General features: G+C 45.9%; 1 protein-coding gene across 1 annotated transcript; it reads right to left on the reverse strand.

Moving 5' to 3' along the window:
- Positions 1-2,797: 2,797 nt before the first annotated feature.
- On the reverse strand, positions 2,798-16,000 carry LOC144149795 (uncharacterized). Its single transcript, XM_077681438.1, has 4 exons — positions 15,904-16,000; positions 7,804-7,869; positions 3,876-3,926; positions 2,798-2,995 (listed from the first exon to the last, which is right to left on the reverse strand). Exons 1-4 carry the CDS (start codon positions 15,968-15,970, stop codon positions 2,862-2,864), a joined length of 318 nt encoding a protein of 105 aa, XP_077537564.1. The 5' UTR covers positions 15,971-16,000; the 3' UTR covers positions 2,798-2,861.
- Positions 16,001-17,451: the final 1,451 nt, after the last annotated feature.

The raw sequence follows: 17,451 nt of genomic DNA on the forward strand, positions 1-17,451 counted from the left end.
ATCGAACTCGGGACTTGCTTTCTACGAAAACCAGACATCTATTATATAATTCGCTGTTCTTGTCTTACATACGTTATTGCTTTGTCGTATGGGGCACCACAACCTCTTCAAACATCACCAAACTCGCACGTCTTCAAACTAAAACAGTTCGCATAATTTCAAATTCCCCCTTCGACACTTCAACTGGTCCTCCCCTTAAAAAACTCAACCTGATTAGTGCAGACAATTTTTATGACTTCCACCTAAGCACTACTTTAACAAGCAAGGCAAAGCGTAGTGAGAAATTCCTTACTAGTTTTGCGCAATTAATTCTCAATGTACCTGTGTACAACACCCGACATACTGAACATTGCACGGTCCGCTGTTGCAGAACTAACTATGGTAATCAAATGTTGTACCACACTGCCCCCAAACTTCTAAATCAATTCATTAAACGTGGCGTTAACTTTCATTCTTTAAGGATTTCTGAGCTTTTACGTATGTACCTGCAAAAATAATTTCTCTTTTTTTTCTCTTTTTTCTCACGAAGAGTGCCAGTTCTGGCTACGTATGCAAGCTATCTTCCGCTAGACATTGTATAAACTTGTTTCTTTTCTAATTTCTGTTTATTTAACGACATTTGTTGTAACAACATTTTCTTTAGTAGTAGTTTACTGAATTTTACAAAAAAACAGTGTCTTGTTGAAATTGCATTGTATCAATTACACGCAAGCCCTCTAGTATGTATACCGTCAGGCGCCACCTACTGCCCATACACCGGTACGGGGCGAGAGCTCGTCAAGCTGTCCACAGCAGCTTTTTTTCTCGCCCCGTCATGTCTTATAAAGAACATGAAATAAAATTATATTCTACTCTATTCTTGGTGTAGCATTTTCCTCCTCTTAAGTTTGCTGCGTCCAGTTTTTAACGACGCCAGGGTCTGTTGGAGCTCAAGCTTAAAAAGCTCCGCTCGCAAATTCGAAGCATCCTCTACGCAAATTTAGTCAAATCAAAGTGCACAATCCGCTTATCTCAAATCCAAAATCCAAACTGCCAAATTCCGAACCGGTCCACTTCAACTCAGCCAAATGCAAAGCTAGCTCCCGCTAAATAACCCCCCCCCCCCCCCACACACACACACTTCTGAGTGCTCCGAATGCAATGATCCTGCTATCTGATAGATTCCGGTTTGATAACGCAAGGGAATCAAGGTCCGATTCCGACACGGGAATCGCTTTTTCCTGAGGTGCGGACTCACCACACCTGCTCATCGGCTCCTTGCCTCCATTCAAATTCACCTCTCGCTCATTAGCATAGCATATTACCCTCTCCACTTTGCGGCGCCCAGTTTGAAGTGATGCCCAGACACGGATGGAACACAAAGTTAAAGAGCTCCGCTGCTTATAGTTACAGTTTGAACAGGTCTCAAGAGATTCATGGCGCAGTGATTGCCCACGTTTATTTGCTACGTTCAAGGTATCTGTCAGGACCCTTTGAATAGCTGACATGCCCTTATCTCAACCCTCACCATCACAGAGAGCGAGCCGTGTCGCCGGGCTGATCTTTGTAAGATTAGCCGCATCTATAATTGGCTTATCTGAGGCTGTTCCACAGTTAAATTCATTCACATTTCCTCTTTTGTATAAATAGGTGGGACTGTGGTCTTTGAGTTTGTTCCAATTTACAGCTTTGCCACTTTCTGCACTGTTTCACTGCTTTTACTTGTTCGACCTCGCTGTCGAACAGTGCCCGAATAGGGCGGTTTTATAAATGTGGTTCCACGTAGGTCGGAGCAGAGGAGGTCTTTAGCAGCTTTCTTTTGTGTACACTTCTTGGTATCTCGAGTAATACCGCTGAGGAGGCGGGAAAGTTTTTGCCCTACTATGTTTAAAATAATGTGCCAGACGTGGGTATCGAGCTTCTTCCACTTGTGCCATTGGCGGAAAGTCTTGCCTGCGATATTATTGATAACACCGCCTGCATGGTACGCTCACCGCAAGCACATTTTCACAAGCAGATGTGGCTGTAGAAACATCTCCATAGTGTAATATTTAACAGGGTATCTCCTCTGGGTGGATGTGCATCACTGGACAGCGTTCTCAACCTGTTGATTGTACTTCACGACGTGGTTTAGGTGCCAAAAAGGCAGGCGGTTGAAAGGAAACCGCTTCAGTTCTATTATCAAACAATTGATTACGATGTGGGGACACGACATATATACGACAGTAATGCGCACACTGGATCTGCGTATAACGTAACCAGACCACTTCTGAGGATATAGACGGCCGGTATCAAACCATCTCATTTCACACTCGTTAAGAAAGATGGACCTCTCTCTGGCACAATCCGTTCCTTTTTGCTTCATCTGGTAGACCTTCCAAAGTTATCCAGCTTCTGTTTAGTCCAGTCTTCTGCCTAGAATTTTGGATTGGCAGAACATCTGCTCATGAGTGCATTTTTAGCAGAGGAAGGAAGAAGGGTCCTCATCAACATATTTTAAATTTTATGGGGGCTACTTCAACTGGTCATAATGGCCGCGGTCAGTCTTCCCTATACACGACGTTTCGCATTATAATGTTACGTCGTACATGACGTCTTTCACCCACTAAACATACAGCATTGTACGCTGTTTTGAGAATTCTACTTTTTGGTTCCTGCGTTCGTTGCGAGTAGGATAGCTGTACTCTGTAGCTCAGTTTCCCAAAAAAATGCTGAAAAACCGCTGAAGGTTTAAAAATTCGAGCCTAGCTCGTATAATTAAGCCGTAGTCAGTGCTGCAGCTATGTTTCTAATGTGCACGTGAGACGGATGAGGAGTATTTCACAAGTACATCTCGTCACGTTTATTCTTTCAGTAACGCCTCATTCTACAAGGTATCCACTTCAAAAGTGAGGGATTAAATATTGGCACCAGCAGGTTTCCCTATAAGGATCAGTGCAGACGCCCGACAGTGCTCCCTTGCTGAAGCAGTACTGCCTGCACATGTCTGGGTTCGAAGGACAGCCGTGGCCCAGAGCTGCAGATAGAAGACATAAGAATGCATGATACGTATCTAGGAGGACGGTCGGCTACAAGTGATATCGGAATGAAATCACGAGCGTATTTTCAGCGTCCTCTTTCCCAGGCAAATATTCCGACGTGTGTACACAACGCAAATGCCCGAGCTTGGTGTTATTTTCCTTCACGCTTTGATGCCACAACTGCGGAGCTTACCGACACGAAAACTTCCCAAAAATTACAAAAAAACGCTCTTGTTGAAATGTAGCAACATGTTAAATATCCGCAGCGGTAAAAAGTGATCCAGGCACCCCCCCCCCCCCCCCCACCCCAGTGGGATGTGCTCCGTAGCCCAGGTGTAGCTTCAGCGAATAACACACGCAAACATTTCAGAAAAAAACACTACTGTGCTAAGGCCATGGCAGCGACACTGTGGTGAGGCGTGTGAAAGAATATAAGGACGGTGAATTCGTATTCTTCCTTCACGCGCAGTGATTTTTGGTTCCCATGCAGTATTTCAGTAGTGGATGTGGAAAGAAGGCGTGTACTTGTTCTGGTAAATATTGTCAAATATTTTCAACAGATGTCGTTTTATCATTGCTATTAGCATGAGAGTGCAATTGTGCTGCAGTTTTTTTTTGTTGGTTAGTTCTGCAGTCATTATTACACAGCAAAAAGCTACCGCAACACTTGTGGTGCTGTTAGGCGCTACTATTTCCGAGGTAGTTAAATATTCTGCTCGCAAGCATCAGAACGAATGCACAAGTTTTTAGACCACAGGTATATTCAAGCTAAAATTTGTCATGTCCGAATTTCAACAAATTGCTATTGCATTTTTATTAGTGGCCACCGTTCAATCTACCCGTACTGTCCCAGAAACGTATAAATGGTGTACTTACGCTCAGAATTGTCACCTGGATTATTCTGACCGCTCGATCCTTGGAGTTGCGCTGCATGCACAACGGTATCATCATCGTGATCATGATCTTGATTTATTCAGCCTTAATATCCCTAATAGGGTATTACATAAGCAAGGAGTTCTTACAAAGTATACGCAATTGCACTTGCTGACCAAGAACACAACACAGAACGGAATTCTACAAGTTTGATTACGGTTCAACATAGTAACAAAATAGCAACGTGTTCTCATACTGCACTGCATTCATTTCATCGTTCAGGTGCACGCCACCGACATAGCAACGTGTGGGATTTGAGTCGTACCTTTAGTTTAGACATCAGTGCTCTTCGCTAGTAAAAATATTTGAGATGTAGGCATATGAGATGTAGGCATAGATGTAGGCATACAGGGCCACCCACTTTAGGTGCGAACACCGCGCAAAGTGGCTGCGTTCCGCGGGGAGCCGGCGCACAGGCCGCGGCCGCGCATCGAAGCTAAGTGGCGCAGGCGCATAGGGGCTTCGAGGCGGGGCTTCGTGTCGTCTGCTAGCGCGGGAGCGCGGCCAGCTTTCTTTGCAGTGAAGCATGACTAACTCTCGGCATGCTTGTAGCGTCTTGGAACGCCGCGACTGAGTTGAGGGAAAGGGCACTTTCCTCTTTGCGACCCGTTGTGTAGTTTCTGCGTGCGCCTGCGCCACTTAGTTTCGATGCGTGGCCGCGGCCTGTGCGCTGGCGCTCCGCGGAACGCGGCCACGCTGCGCCGTGTTCGCACTTAAAGTTGACGGCCCTGTACATGCATTTTGCTAACACCCGCAGCGGTGACTCCGTGCCTAAGGCGTTACGCTGCTGAGCAAAAGGTCGCGGGTTCGATTCCCGGCCGCGGCAGCCGCTTTTCTGGTGTAGGCGAAAAGCAAAAACGCCCGTGTGTACGAGATTTCGGAGCACGTTAAAGAAAAAAACGCGGTTTTTTTTTCTGCCGGGAGGGGCCAACTGTCTGCTGTGCGGAGGAAGGGAAACGTCCGAGCACGTATTCATGGACTGTAACATGGCGTTCTACTTCTGGGATGAGCTGCAGTGCTCCTTCAACACGCGCTAGAAAATCACTTGGACAAATCTGAAGTTCCTAGACGCGGCCTCGGAACGCCCGCTCCTTCGCGACTGTGTCCACGTAATAGGGCTCCACTCGCTATGGAGGGCGAGAGTCGACGCCGTCGAATGTACTAAACGCCCCCGACCGGCGTGGCGGCACTTTGTCCAAAAGGCACAATGGGCAATTGCCGCCCTCGACGGGGATGAGGCAGACTTCAAGCTACGCGACGCACTGGATTGGAGAACGCGAGCTCTCATGGATTTCAAGTCACAACAGCAGAGAAAATGGGACGCAATTTGAGGGCTAGCCCCGGGTAACGCTGGTGCCCAGTTATACCAAGAAATGGCTTTACCCAAGAGCTCTATTTTCTCCCTTCCCTCTATCCCGTTCACTTCAAACTTTGTGCAATGACACAGTAGCCCTGTGGGCAATCTCTCTTGCTTAAGTTTCACAAACGATCTGTGACTTCGCGGGCAATACTCCTCGGTTGGCTTACAGTTACTTGGCCAAGCATTCTGACCCTCTCCTCGCATGATAGCCGATCGCCTTCTTTTTATGTTTAAGTAAAGCCATGTTCTGATGTGCTCGGAAACCACTGTAATCACTGCATACGGCTCTGTATATATTTGTAAATAAAGTTATTGTTACCAAAAAAAAAAAGATCCTCAGGTGGTAAAAATTATTCCGGAGCCCTCCACTACGGCGCGCGTCATCGCCTGTGTTGCGTCGGAGCGTTAAGCACCACAATCAATCAATCAGTTTACTAACAACGCGTGTTAGTAATGTAGTAATGTTTTATTTAAGGGGCCATTTTTGACCTGTAGAGGTCGAGTGATCAGCGGGAAAACAGAAATCACTGCATAAGAAATCAATGCTATCTCTCTGAGCCCAGTTTTTTTCATTGAGCTGGAAATTCCGGTACAGCGAGTTTTTGTATATCCTTAATGGTCTTCGAACTTCTGAGAGAGAAAACCGCATTTTCTTTGTACGGAATTCCAATATGAATGATGTTTGGGCAGTGATTCTCAATCCTAAAATCAAAGTCATGCCTCCAAAAACTGGTACTTTGGAACCAGCCCTCCTACGCTTACAGGGCGTGCCCGCCCCTGCCCCTCCGAGATGCCATCACAGATAATGCCCCTCATTCCCACTTTACTCATCATTTCGGTCGGGTTGCTGCTTTTGCACCTCGACTTCACACACTCGGTCGGCAGGTCTCATAGTAAACGGCTTATTGCCCTCATTAGGTTTGTGGCTGTTTATTGTAAAAGAAGCAAACCTCTTCTGGTACTCGGTGCAGAAATCATGTGAAGGACAGTAAAGAATCTTTACACTTGTAAACTGCGAAATAGGCCCATAGATTTACGAGACTTCCGATTAACATGACCAGGCAGGTTGCCAATATTCCAGCGTACCTCAGTGTTGAATTCCCCTCTCTCCCACCTTCTTATAAGTCAGGGCGGCAGCGCATTGGTAAGAAAGATAATTTGCCGTGTCCAGTTCAATGCAGAGGAAAGAAGATATGAAGAAACAAAAACAGAACACTACACCTCTCCGCTCTTTCGGTTAAACGTGGTGTGTAGCTAGTCAATTCGCGCATTTAATTGTGCACTTCAAAGTCGCTGAAATTATGGTGTAGGTTATTTTGAAACAGAACAGTCAAATTCTTAAAACTAATGTGGCTGACCGCTTTTTCGGACTCGACGGGAACCGCCGATAAGTCTGAATACCCGGGACTCCGAAACAAAGGATTCACTGAAAAAAAAAAATCTTTCATTGGCCCAACGCCTGGAAAAACGTACGTAAGCGCGTTTGCACACAATCACGCTTACGCGCAACTAACTGCTCCGTCACCGTAGCCAGACAATAGCAATGTAAGGGCTCCCGCAAGATCAGTATTTGATGCATCTCGCGTTGGTGGCACGTCACCATCGGAGTCGCTCTCAAACTGCGCCGGTTCGAGAACCCGGCATAGGATTTCGTCGTCATCCTACTCGGCGCACGGCAGGATGACCCTGTCGATATTGGTGAAATCTTCAAATGTAGCCGCTCCAACATCGACATCGACTGCCCGGAGGTCATAAAAAATGTCGGATGCTGCGGCAGGCGGCATCTCAGCTGCGGATCGCGTCCTGCGTCATTGCCCTCGAAGCATCAGACAGGATGCCGATAGCCGACAGTACATCCACAACGCAGGTTTTGTCCCTGTCCACACACAACAGCACACGATTCCGAAGGCGCGATTGGTAGTGTAGCTTCACGTTCTTGATGACTCCTTGGTTCACTGTTGGTATTCGGCCGCAAAAATTCTAAGAGCACCGAAGGCGGAGTCCGAAAAATCGAATAGAGTGCTTTGCAGCGTCCGGACTATCGGTCGTGGATATACCATGTACTTCAATGGGACAAGTGGCCGCGCCACGAAACTGTCCGAATAAACAAGCGCGTCAGAATTTTCGGCGTCCGAGTAAACGGTCGCCGACTGTATATTTTCATTTATAAATAGCATGGGCATGGAGAGAGAGAACCTGAATGAAAGCTATGGCTGACATCGCGAAATTCAGTCAGCTATCACAGAATACTTGGTAGTCTTATGTCGTCGCGGCATACTTTAGCGGAGTAGGGAGAGGTATTTTATGGAGATGACTGCTGGATGTCAAGTTTTTTGTGGGATTCTAGGATTAGCAATTTCAGCGCGAAAGCGCAATATTACTAAACAGTACTCAAAAAAAACACTAGCGCTTTACCTTGCTTGTATTAGCTTTGGACTCTATAGCGATCGCGGTGGCTCAAAATACGGGAAGTTCAAAGGATTATCTGTACGATAAAAAAAGAGTTATTACCTGCAAGAACAGCGAGGACAACGGACACCAGAAGAAGCCTCATCTTGACGAATTGGGAACTTGCTTCTGAAAAAGGCGAACAGGAGGAAAAAACGGCAATGCAGCAATCGCTAATATTCATTGTGGGTCATGAGCTTCCGTACGGTGCATGCGGATCATCTGAATCTTTGTGAAGTATGCGTAACCTAAGCAGCAACCGCTAAAGCAATCTATGGGGCCGTTTCTTATCCTCGGAATTTTACATGCCGAAAGCGGAACTTAGCGTGCTTACCCATACGATCCGACAAACAGAAGCACAACTCTGACGTCAACTTTTCTTTCTGTTTTGTACTTTTGTAGGCCTCCACGCCACACTGCGAAGTATTTCTCAGTGATTTTCTAAACTGAAAGTGCTCTTCAAAGCAAATGGTCATTCGCTGTCGCATATATATTCTATTTAGGATGACCTTACTTTCCTAATGCAGACATGTTTCCACCCCTGCCATAGCTCACACCACTTCAATTAGTCAGCGTGCGGACGTACTAGGGCGCCACGCTCTCCTTCATTTCACTGCATTCATCAAAAAATTACCCTTTCATTTGTTTCTAAACTATGTTGTTCTCTGGGACCAGTCACCTTCAATCGTACTGCTGCCGTCACCCATAAAGTGACGATGCGCAATTGAATAATACCTATGTCAGTTTGCATGCTGTTCCACAGGCAGCTTTGTGTTTCGTAATACCGTTGTCCCGCCGGCTTTCTGACTGAGGGGACTTTCATATACGGCTTTGTACACTACACCAAGTACGCGTTACTTTAATCAGCATGGCCTAAATAAATCCAAAGTCTATTCAACCGAAGCGCTCCATTACCTGGGCGGAGATCCGGAGCTCAAAACTGTCGATTTTATTAACAGCGATGAGGTTTTAGCTGGTGGTTGGTCTAGCAAACGTGCTCAGGAAAACCTCGCTTAGCGATTACGTCATCGTCTGCACCGGCACCAAAGCTTCACAGCAGATTTACCTCACCGCGCTCGGGTGGAACTCGTGTCGCTACCTGTCGGGGGCGCGATGCAACTGGTACAAGTCAGTCACTGCAGCCCACCTGTGCGGTCGTGCTTTTTTATGCTCTGACAAACGGCATGTACTGCAGTGAAGGAAAGCGGAACGACCGCGAAGCGGAGGACACCCGAGGCTAAGTATTTACCTGCACGATTCTTTCTCGCTGTCTCGGGTTTTAAGACGAGGAAATGAACGCTGGTAGAAAGCTGGCACAGTGTGGTAGCTGTCTGTGGCATGTAGACGCGGAGGAGTTTCGGCGGAATGGAGCCCAGGCAGACGAAGGGGCCGATAAGTGTCGTCTATGCTTAGTGATGTCGTGCGTAAAACGCGTGGAAGTGAATCACTCGCCTTTTGCTAAGCGGGTTGCAGGACTGGAGGCAGAGCTAAGTAACGAACGCGACGAACAAAGGGCCGTTGAGGGAAAGTTAGAAGCAGGTGAGAGGAATCTAGAAAGGAGCGGCATTTCGCTAACAAATGAAGAACACCTCGGCCCATGCTGCGGAGCACAGGCATGCACCGAGGTGACACATGGGACGGAAGATAAGAAAGGCGACAGCTACTCACACGTGCTGAAAGATAGGCAAGCCAATTAAGTCCGAAAGCGGTGTGACAATAAAGAACAGCACTTGGCAGAAGATAGCGTTGAAATCATTGCGGGAAATTCGAATATCAAGAAAAGCAGCGTTGCCATGATGGGAAGAGTAGAGGGGGATAGGGGTGAATGTCCAGTGTTTCCCAGGTCAAATGATGCAGAATGTGATGACAAAAGCGTAAGGGCAGCCAGCCTTCTCCAGTAAAGCAAGAAATCTTGTGGTGATTACGGGGGGCTTAACGATGATCTCAAGGGTGAGGAGGGAACACGTGGCAAGGAGTGCAGCTTGCTGGGCTTGTTGGTACATATCGATGGAACGGAAACCAGCGAAAAATGACGGAAGACACGAGGAGAGTCGAGACAACACAACGCTGGACTAGCGACTAGTCCAGAGCAAATAGAGGTGCTAGTGCAGCGTTGGGTTGTCTCGTCGCTCCTCGTGTTTTGCGTCCTCTTTCGCTGGTTTCCGTAGCGTTGGCCAGCAGATAGCGAAAGGGCCAAACGACCTGCGGGCAACGACCTCAAATGTGCTGATTGCAGTCTGCACCATGCCGGAGGTGACAAAGCAGGGCGTGCACACCGAACGGGCAGTGCTCGCTGCTAACAGCGAGATCTAGAGGCGCGGCTGGGGACTTAGGTTTGAAGTAATAGACGTAAACAGGGTAGTGGCCAGCATTGGACATAGGCAAGCTTTTGAGTTGGGCAGGTTTCACTTCAGCCCCGGGATACAAAACGAGGTGGCAGGGCGGTGGCTTTTTAATGGGGCCCGCAAAGCTAATGAAGGCAAACTAGGCGACAAATTGGAATTGAGGGACGTATACACGCTCAACGCTGAGTAGCAGACAGGGTACAGCTGACCGGAGAACCTGTATTCATAGCTGAGAAGTTAGACGAAGGCGATATACGTGGAAACAAAAGAGGGAACAATTAAATAAAAGACACAAAACCCCTTAAGTGGAAAGCTAAACGGAGAAACAATTGCAATTTATATTTAATCAGCTACATCATAACTAATTTTACCCATCTTTTCCTCGCTGCCATCCTTATAGGCCTCTGACCCAGCCCATTTACAAATAAAGTTACATTTATCTATCTATCTAATCAGCTTCATAAGTAAGCAGGGAGGTAGGAAACCTGGTAAGTGGGCGAAAATTCATAACCAACTTGAACGGGAAGAAATCAACGTGCACGCCTTAGCCGAGACTCACTTCCGAGACCTAGAAGCCCCACCTGTCATAGATAATTACGTCTGTGACGGATGCAACATCATCGCAGAAATGAGGATAGGGGTAGGCGTTTGCATACTTATTAAACGAGGGACCGACTGGCAGAGAGTGCACGGAAGATGTGAAGAGCACGTATAGGTTAAAGGCGCCATAGCGGGGGAAAATACATGGTTAGAAGTTGTGTATCTGTGGCTGGGCACCAGAGCTAGGGAGGAAAATGAGGAAATAGTAAACTGCCTTACAAGACAAAAAAACAACTTCAAAGATTAGGGTGAAATAAGATTAGTTTGAGATATCAATGCCCACATGGACGATTTGGATGAATACATAGATCATAATGGTTCTCTAATGCTGGACCTACGTCAGGTAAACCGGCTAGTATTAGTAAACGTAGAAAGTATTTGGATTGATCTGGTTCTTCGCGGCAAAAGTAACGGCTTGACGAAGTTTTTTGCTGCAATGGTGGCCGCCTGTGAAATCGCGCAAAAAGGAAAGTTAAAGAACTGATACGCAAAAAACAAGACACAGGCGGCGATTCAAACTTCCACGTTAATTTTGTGTGCATAATGCTCCAGACCACTGCGCTCCCATATTATAAAGACAAAACGAAATAATCGTGCTCCATCTCCACAAATGTGAAACATGGGGAGGGGCGAAGCAACCATTGCATATGGGTATTCTTGGCGCCTCGGCGTTTTGCCCAATGGAGAATAAACTGGTAGGATAGACGTATACAGCTTTGCTGTAAAAGTTTCTGCGCTTTGAAGCACGAAGCTCTTTATCGCGAGGCGTAGAAGTGTGTCCCGGTGTTTTAGTACCGGGACTACAAGATACGACGATTACGACGACAATTACGAGGACGACGGCAACAGAAGACGCCAACACCCCCAGCCCCTCGGGATCTTTGCCACTAAAACAGGGGAATGCGGTGAGTGACAGTCCAGCATTGACTACAGTGTAATTGATTGATTGTACGGTTTAACCCGCCGACGCAACGCCGGCGACGTGGCGCGCCCTAGTGGAGGGCTCCGGATTAATTTTGACCACCAGGGGATCTTTAACATGCGCCGTAATCTCGCGCAAACGCGAGTTTTTGCTTTTCGCCTCCATCAGAAAAGCGGCGGCCGCGGCCAGGAATCGAACTCGCAACCTCGTGCTCAGCTTGACTACAATCTAGTCTCGGAAACAGTATACGAAAGATGGAGGGAAATGAGGATAGATGAAAATGGATCAGACAGCTTAGGAAGCGACCACAATCGGCTTACCCTTGAACTTTGGAGGAGCAACCCGGACAAATTTAGAAATCGGTACAGCCGAATGAACTAACCTGAGCATTGAACAGTTAAATATTACCGCCGATATGATGGTAGACGAAATCTACAGGTACCTTGGAAAAACTGGGACTACGACGAAATTATCGGGTTGATAAAGCAGAACATAGATGACGACAAGCAACGAAACCGATGGAAAGGGAAGAGAAAGCCGAGAAGCTGAATAAATAAGGAAATAAAAGAGGCTATTGACCAGCGAAAAAGGCGTCTAGATTACGTAGAGGCAAAGAGAACTGGTATGGAACCGGAGGTAGTGAAGGAAAAATGGTATAGTTACTGAGAGAAAAAAATTAGAAGTGCAGTTAAGAAAAGATAAAAAAAAAGCGAATTATAGATGGCCGAAATACGGAAGAAGGACGAAATCGCATCCAAGAAGTTTTGGAACCATGTAAACTTGCTAAGCATGAGGTACGACATTCATCCAAAATTTTTGATTGATGGGGAGGGGAAACATTTAGAAGGGGAGTAGGCGTTGGCTCTTATTTATGGAGTGATTAGTAAGAAGTTTAGGAAAATAGAGCTAGGGAGGCCTGCTTCGGAAACATCAGCGCCACAGAAGGCTATGGAAAAGGAAATAAGTTTGAGCAACTTTGATTGGAAAAAAGCATCCCAAAAGTTTCCCCTAAACATCAGTGGGCCCGGACGGAATACCAATGCATCTGATAAACCTGCTTGGACCGACAAGTAAGGCATCGTTTAAGAGGGAAATAGATAAGGTGTTATAGCTCAAGAAAATGCCGGAGGATTGGCCAGAAAGCAGGATGAATTTTAATATATAAAGGCAGAGGGAATAACGCCAGTATTCATATACACCACTCACAGTAACAGCAGTGGTGTATAGATTCGTATTGCAGGCGATAAAATCAGAAGCTCGAGTATGAGTGGAAGAAAATGAAATCATTGGGGAATGCAGAACGAATTTAGTCGAGACAGACGCTTGGATGACAATTTGTTATCACACAGTGCCTTGATACTGAGAAAGCACAGAATAGACCATTATAGATTACGTTGTAAAACATTAAGGGGACCTATGACAACGTAAACAGAGTACTGCTGTGGAGGTACTCAAACTCCAGGGCTTAGATGAAGAGTTAATAAATTTTCTTATAACAATATATCAAGCTAATAGAGTGAACCTGACATGGGAAGTGCAGAAATGCGCCCAGCAGGTCAACACCCATCGAGGACTGAAACAGGGATGCGTTTTGAGCCCAGTACTGCTTATGGTTTACATGGTAGTGTTAGAAAAGAAACTGGAAGAAAGTAAATTAGGGTTCAACTTAGAGCATATGTGGCAAGGCGAAGTGGTACTACAGCGTACTCCGTTACTGTTATACGTAGACGACATTTTTCATTTAGCTGATAACCAGGACGATGGGCAGCGCCTTATAAATATTAATGGGAGGAAGCCACAGACCTCGGGTTAAGTTTTAGCCCTGAAAAATCGGGGATAATGGCTTTCAATGACACCAGCCCTTACTCAGTGGCTATTCAGCATGGCGAATTACGCAGAGTCAAGGAATATAAATATTTGGGGGAGTGAATAAGCGAAGGGGACAACTACTTAAGAACTCACGAGGAGCAACTTAACTATAAAGGAAAGTTCAACGCAGCTATAATGAAGGATAAAGATCTGTGGGGGTATAACAAATATGAAGTAGTGTGAGGAATGTGCAAAGGAGTAATGGTTCTGGGCCTCACATTTGCGAATGAAGTACTTTGCTTAAAATCAAACGCTCTTTCATGCCTTGAAGTGAACAGTAGAACGGTAGGCCATTTGGCCCTAGGAACACATGTTAAAACAGCTAACGAATCAGTGCAGGAAAAGATATGGGGTGGGCGTCGTTTGATGTTCGAGAGGCTTGGAATAAAATATACTCAGAGGCAGCTTGAGAGCAATGAATCAACGTAGGATGGCAGCTTAATATTTTAGGTTTCTATACATGAATAGCTTGGGTAATCAGTGGTTAGGGAAACGAGAATTCTAGCGATGAAATACGGACAGAGCAGTTTAGAATAACAGACAGCCAAGGCAACCAAGAAAGATTCAAATCAGATAGAAACGAATAAATGAAGGCAAAAAATGGAAGCTGAAACGTCGTCAGAGATGTACAGGCAGAGAAATTGGACATCAGAATTGAAAATTTCTACAATATATCCCAGGAAAGTGGTTTTCTTTTTGAGGCTAGAGCAGGTTGTCTGAGAGGGAAGGGCTTCTTGGAGAAGTATGAATGAAATGACGGGGCATGCGTGGTCTGCGCAAAAGAAAGTGAAACTATGTAGAAGTGTCAGACTTTATGTAGAAGTGTCAGACACTATAGTGTCAGACTTTGACTATATCCATCGAAATTTTCAAGAGGGAAATATACGGCTTCCAGAAGCTCTTGGATTTAAAGGTAGTACAAAGGGAGTTTACTTCAAGGCTGCCGAGGCAATTAAAAGAAGATTACAATGCTGGTGAACGAAAAGCAGACAGGGTAATACCGCCTAGGACCGCTACCACCTGAAACAGAAAAAAAAAAATTTGCCTGCCCTCAGAGCAGCGCTAGTAATACACGAAAAGTATAAAACATAAATATAGATATATTTATTTTTCTTGGTAAGATGATACGTCATCACACCCTCTCAAAGGGGATACCACTAGCAATCAATCAATCAATCAATCAATCAATCAATCAATCAATCAATCAATCAATCAATCAATCAATCAATCAATCAATCAATCAATCAATCAATCAATCAATCAATCAATCAATCAATCAATCAAGCCTAAGTTTGGAAACTCGCCGTGAGGTGACTCGCTCTACAGCTTGTTTCGACAAGTGGTGCAGTTTTGACGGTTCAAAAAGAAAAAAAAAATTATAGCGACAACGTTGACCAACTTCTTATTTATCACCCCACACGCCACCTCTCGCAACCCGACCGATGCCTCCCGAACAAATTCCAAATTCTTGAGCAAACGCTCGCCTTGCTGCGCCGTCCGCCACTCTTGGAGCTTCACCGCAAAGCCGGTTGGAACGGGCAGATTGTACATACTCTGATGACCGAGTGTCTATTGCTCTTTCCGGGGCTTACGACATCGCCATGCAGAAAACTCGCAGTGTATCAAGTCATAAAGACGCACAAAACTCCTCCGTGTCTCCAAGCGTAACCAGGCAGAAATTTAACCGAGCCAAGAATAAGCTTCGCTGTTTGCACAGTATTCGGTGCTCTAGTGCGAAGTTAAGGTAATTTTTTTTTCCTTTAACTTAACTTTTTGTAGGTTCGAAAGTATTTTAAGGCCATCCTGCTTAGCTTCCCCCGCCCTAACCCCTCCACTGTCCCTCTCATCCACAAAAGGTCGATTTCCAGAAAATCACTTCCCCTCTCCCCATAACCGCTGCAAGTTTCAGCCCTTAGCCACGTGCTCATTCCAGCGCTGTGCGTTCTTGTAGCAGTCAAGCAGGGTGTTCCGAAAGGAAGCAGGCAACTTAACCAATTCCACAGTAGTCGAGAGTGTGTGGGACACCGGCTCCTATCTAACCGGCTAAATTCCCTCAAGTATCCCCCAACGCTGTCTCCGAGCTATGGGGATGAACCTGCACGCTTTTGCACACAACCAGACAGCGCACGACCACATGGCCACAGGGGAACAACCCAAATCATATTACTCTTTTAGAAGCGAGGAAGGTGGCTCTGGCCAATTCAGTTTTAGAGGACCAGTTAGATTTGCTGCGAAAGGCAACGCAGGGTGCTGCTGAATCAGGAGCACTTGACTTCTTCTATTCTTCTTCTAATCTTCTATTCTTTCTACTACCCTCAATTTCCCCCATATTTTCTAAAATAATCTTTATCTTTTACTCCACCTATTCAACATGCGCAGTTTGGTTGTGCCCGAGGGTCGTCCAAAAAATATCTGCTTTTCACTTACGCCACTTGCAGCCGAAGATGTAGTAGAGTTTTGAACAACTTGCAGGCTTTATCAGCGTAAGCCCCATGGGCCTTCATTTATAGCAGGATTACCGGCTGACGCCACCGAAAAAACATCCCGTTTGGAACGTGAAGGCGACGCAAAGTCGGCAGAAAAAGGCATTTAGGCGACGAGGTTACTGCGCAGCGGTTTTCGCCTCATACCTTAATCGCACGTACTCGCAAAGGCAAGGTACGAGCTTGCAACACACTCATGTTTGTAAGTACCGTCTACGTAAACAAGAAGCAAGCATATTTGTTTTTTTATAAGAAGGGATGATTTATCTCTTTGCGGGGAAATACGTTCTGTTGCAGAATCAGGTACATCAGTATTCGAAAGACAAAATCGATGCTTTCCTCTTTAAAGCAAAATCAAAAAGTACTGTTGGGGCGGCTTTAAAATTCTATGCGAGACTTGCACGGACAAAAATGAAAGCACTAAAAATTGCATGCTACCAAAGTTCCTATCTGAACCACTCGGTAAGGAGATTGGCAGGCATTATCGAGAATAAAGAACACTTTCAATCTGAGATAACTCAAGAGTTCAAAAACTAATTTAGAATAATTACCAAGTCACCCATTACTTGAAAGAAAACTAGTTATGGTAATGTGTACCGTCCCCTTTAGTGGTTGTGTAATTCCAATAATTCAATGTAGTACGCATGTTTCTGAGCTGAGCAAGGAACAAAAGTTTCAACCTGGACCTGAGATGGGATATAAACATAAACATGCCAAACATGATATTTGCTATCCTGTAAGTATTCTAGAGTCACATGCCAAAAAAAAAAAATTAGCGCTAATTCACTTTGTGAATGTGTTCTGAAAGCAAAGCTATAAACGGCACCCACAACGATTGCCAATGCGACGTCACATAATTCACTCACGTCACTCTACCTATAGTGAAACCAGAGAGGAGTGAAATGCACTTAACCACACCCTCTATTACTCTAAACAGATATTCTTGGTAAGGTTGAATTAATGCCTGATGCATGAATGGTGGTTGGTTGAGTTTTATTGGTGTAGCACATGAGTGGAAACTTTTTTTTAGAAAATAAAACCTCAAATCCGGTGTAAGACGATCTCACTTCTCCGTCTCTGCCGTCGCGGACGGAGGCGACGAGTTCGGCTGCAGAGACGGTGGAGCAGCAGGAGTAGGAGGAGGAGGCGCAAAGGAGAAAATACTTCTACTCAGATTTCCGAACGGCACAGAGCGCGGCCCAGCGGAGTGGTTCCTTAATCACTGTGGCCCGTATTCACTCCGCGCCACCTGTGCTCTGTCCACCAGCTGAAGCTGGGTTGGCAGAGTGGGGCTGGGAAGCAGCATCTCCCATCGCTCTTGATCGGTAGTTGACTGAAAGAGAGCAGGTTGCTCTGGGCTAAAGTCGCACACCCCGATTATGTGGCAGAGTGTTCCTACTTCTGAGCAAAATTTACATGCAGCGTCGTAGCGATTCGGCTGCATTAGGCAGTTGAAGACGGGCGGGGGGGGGGGGGGAGGGGCCGGATTATA

This window comes from Haemaphysalis longicornis, unplaced genomic scaffold (genome assembly GCF_048455015.1).
Source record: "Haemaphysalis longicornis isolate Haplotype H1 unplaced genomic scaffold, Haemaphysalis longicornis Haplotype H1 scaffold_8, whole genome shotgun sequence".
NCBI lineage: Eukaryota > Metazoa > Arthropoda > Arachnida > Ixodida > Ixodidae > Haemaphysalis > Haemaphysalis longicornis.

Coding starts and splice junctions, on each gene's coding strand:
- LOC144149795 (XM_077681438.1), bottom strand. CDS start 15,970: ATGGGGCTTACGCTGATAAAGCCTGCAAGTTGTTCAAAACTCTACTAC. Junction 7,870..15,903: donor CATCTTCGGCTGCAAGTGGC/GTAAGTGAAAAG, acceptor CGCCTTTTTCAG/AAGCAAGTTCCCAATTCGTC. Junction 3,927..7,803: donor TGTCCTCGCTGTTCTTGCAG/GTAATAACTCTT, acceptor TTGTGCATGCAG/CGCAACTCCAAGGATCGAGC.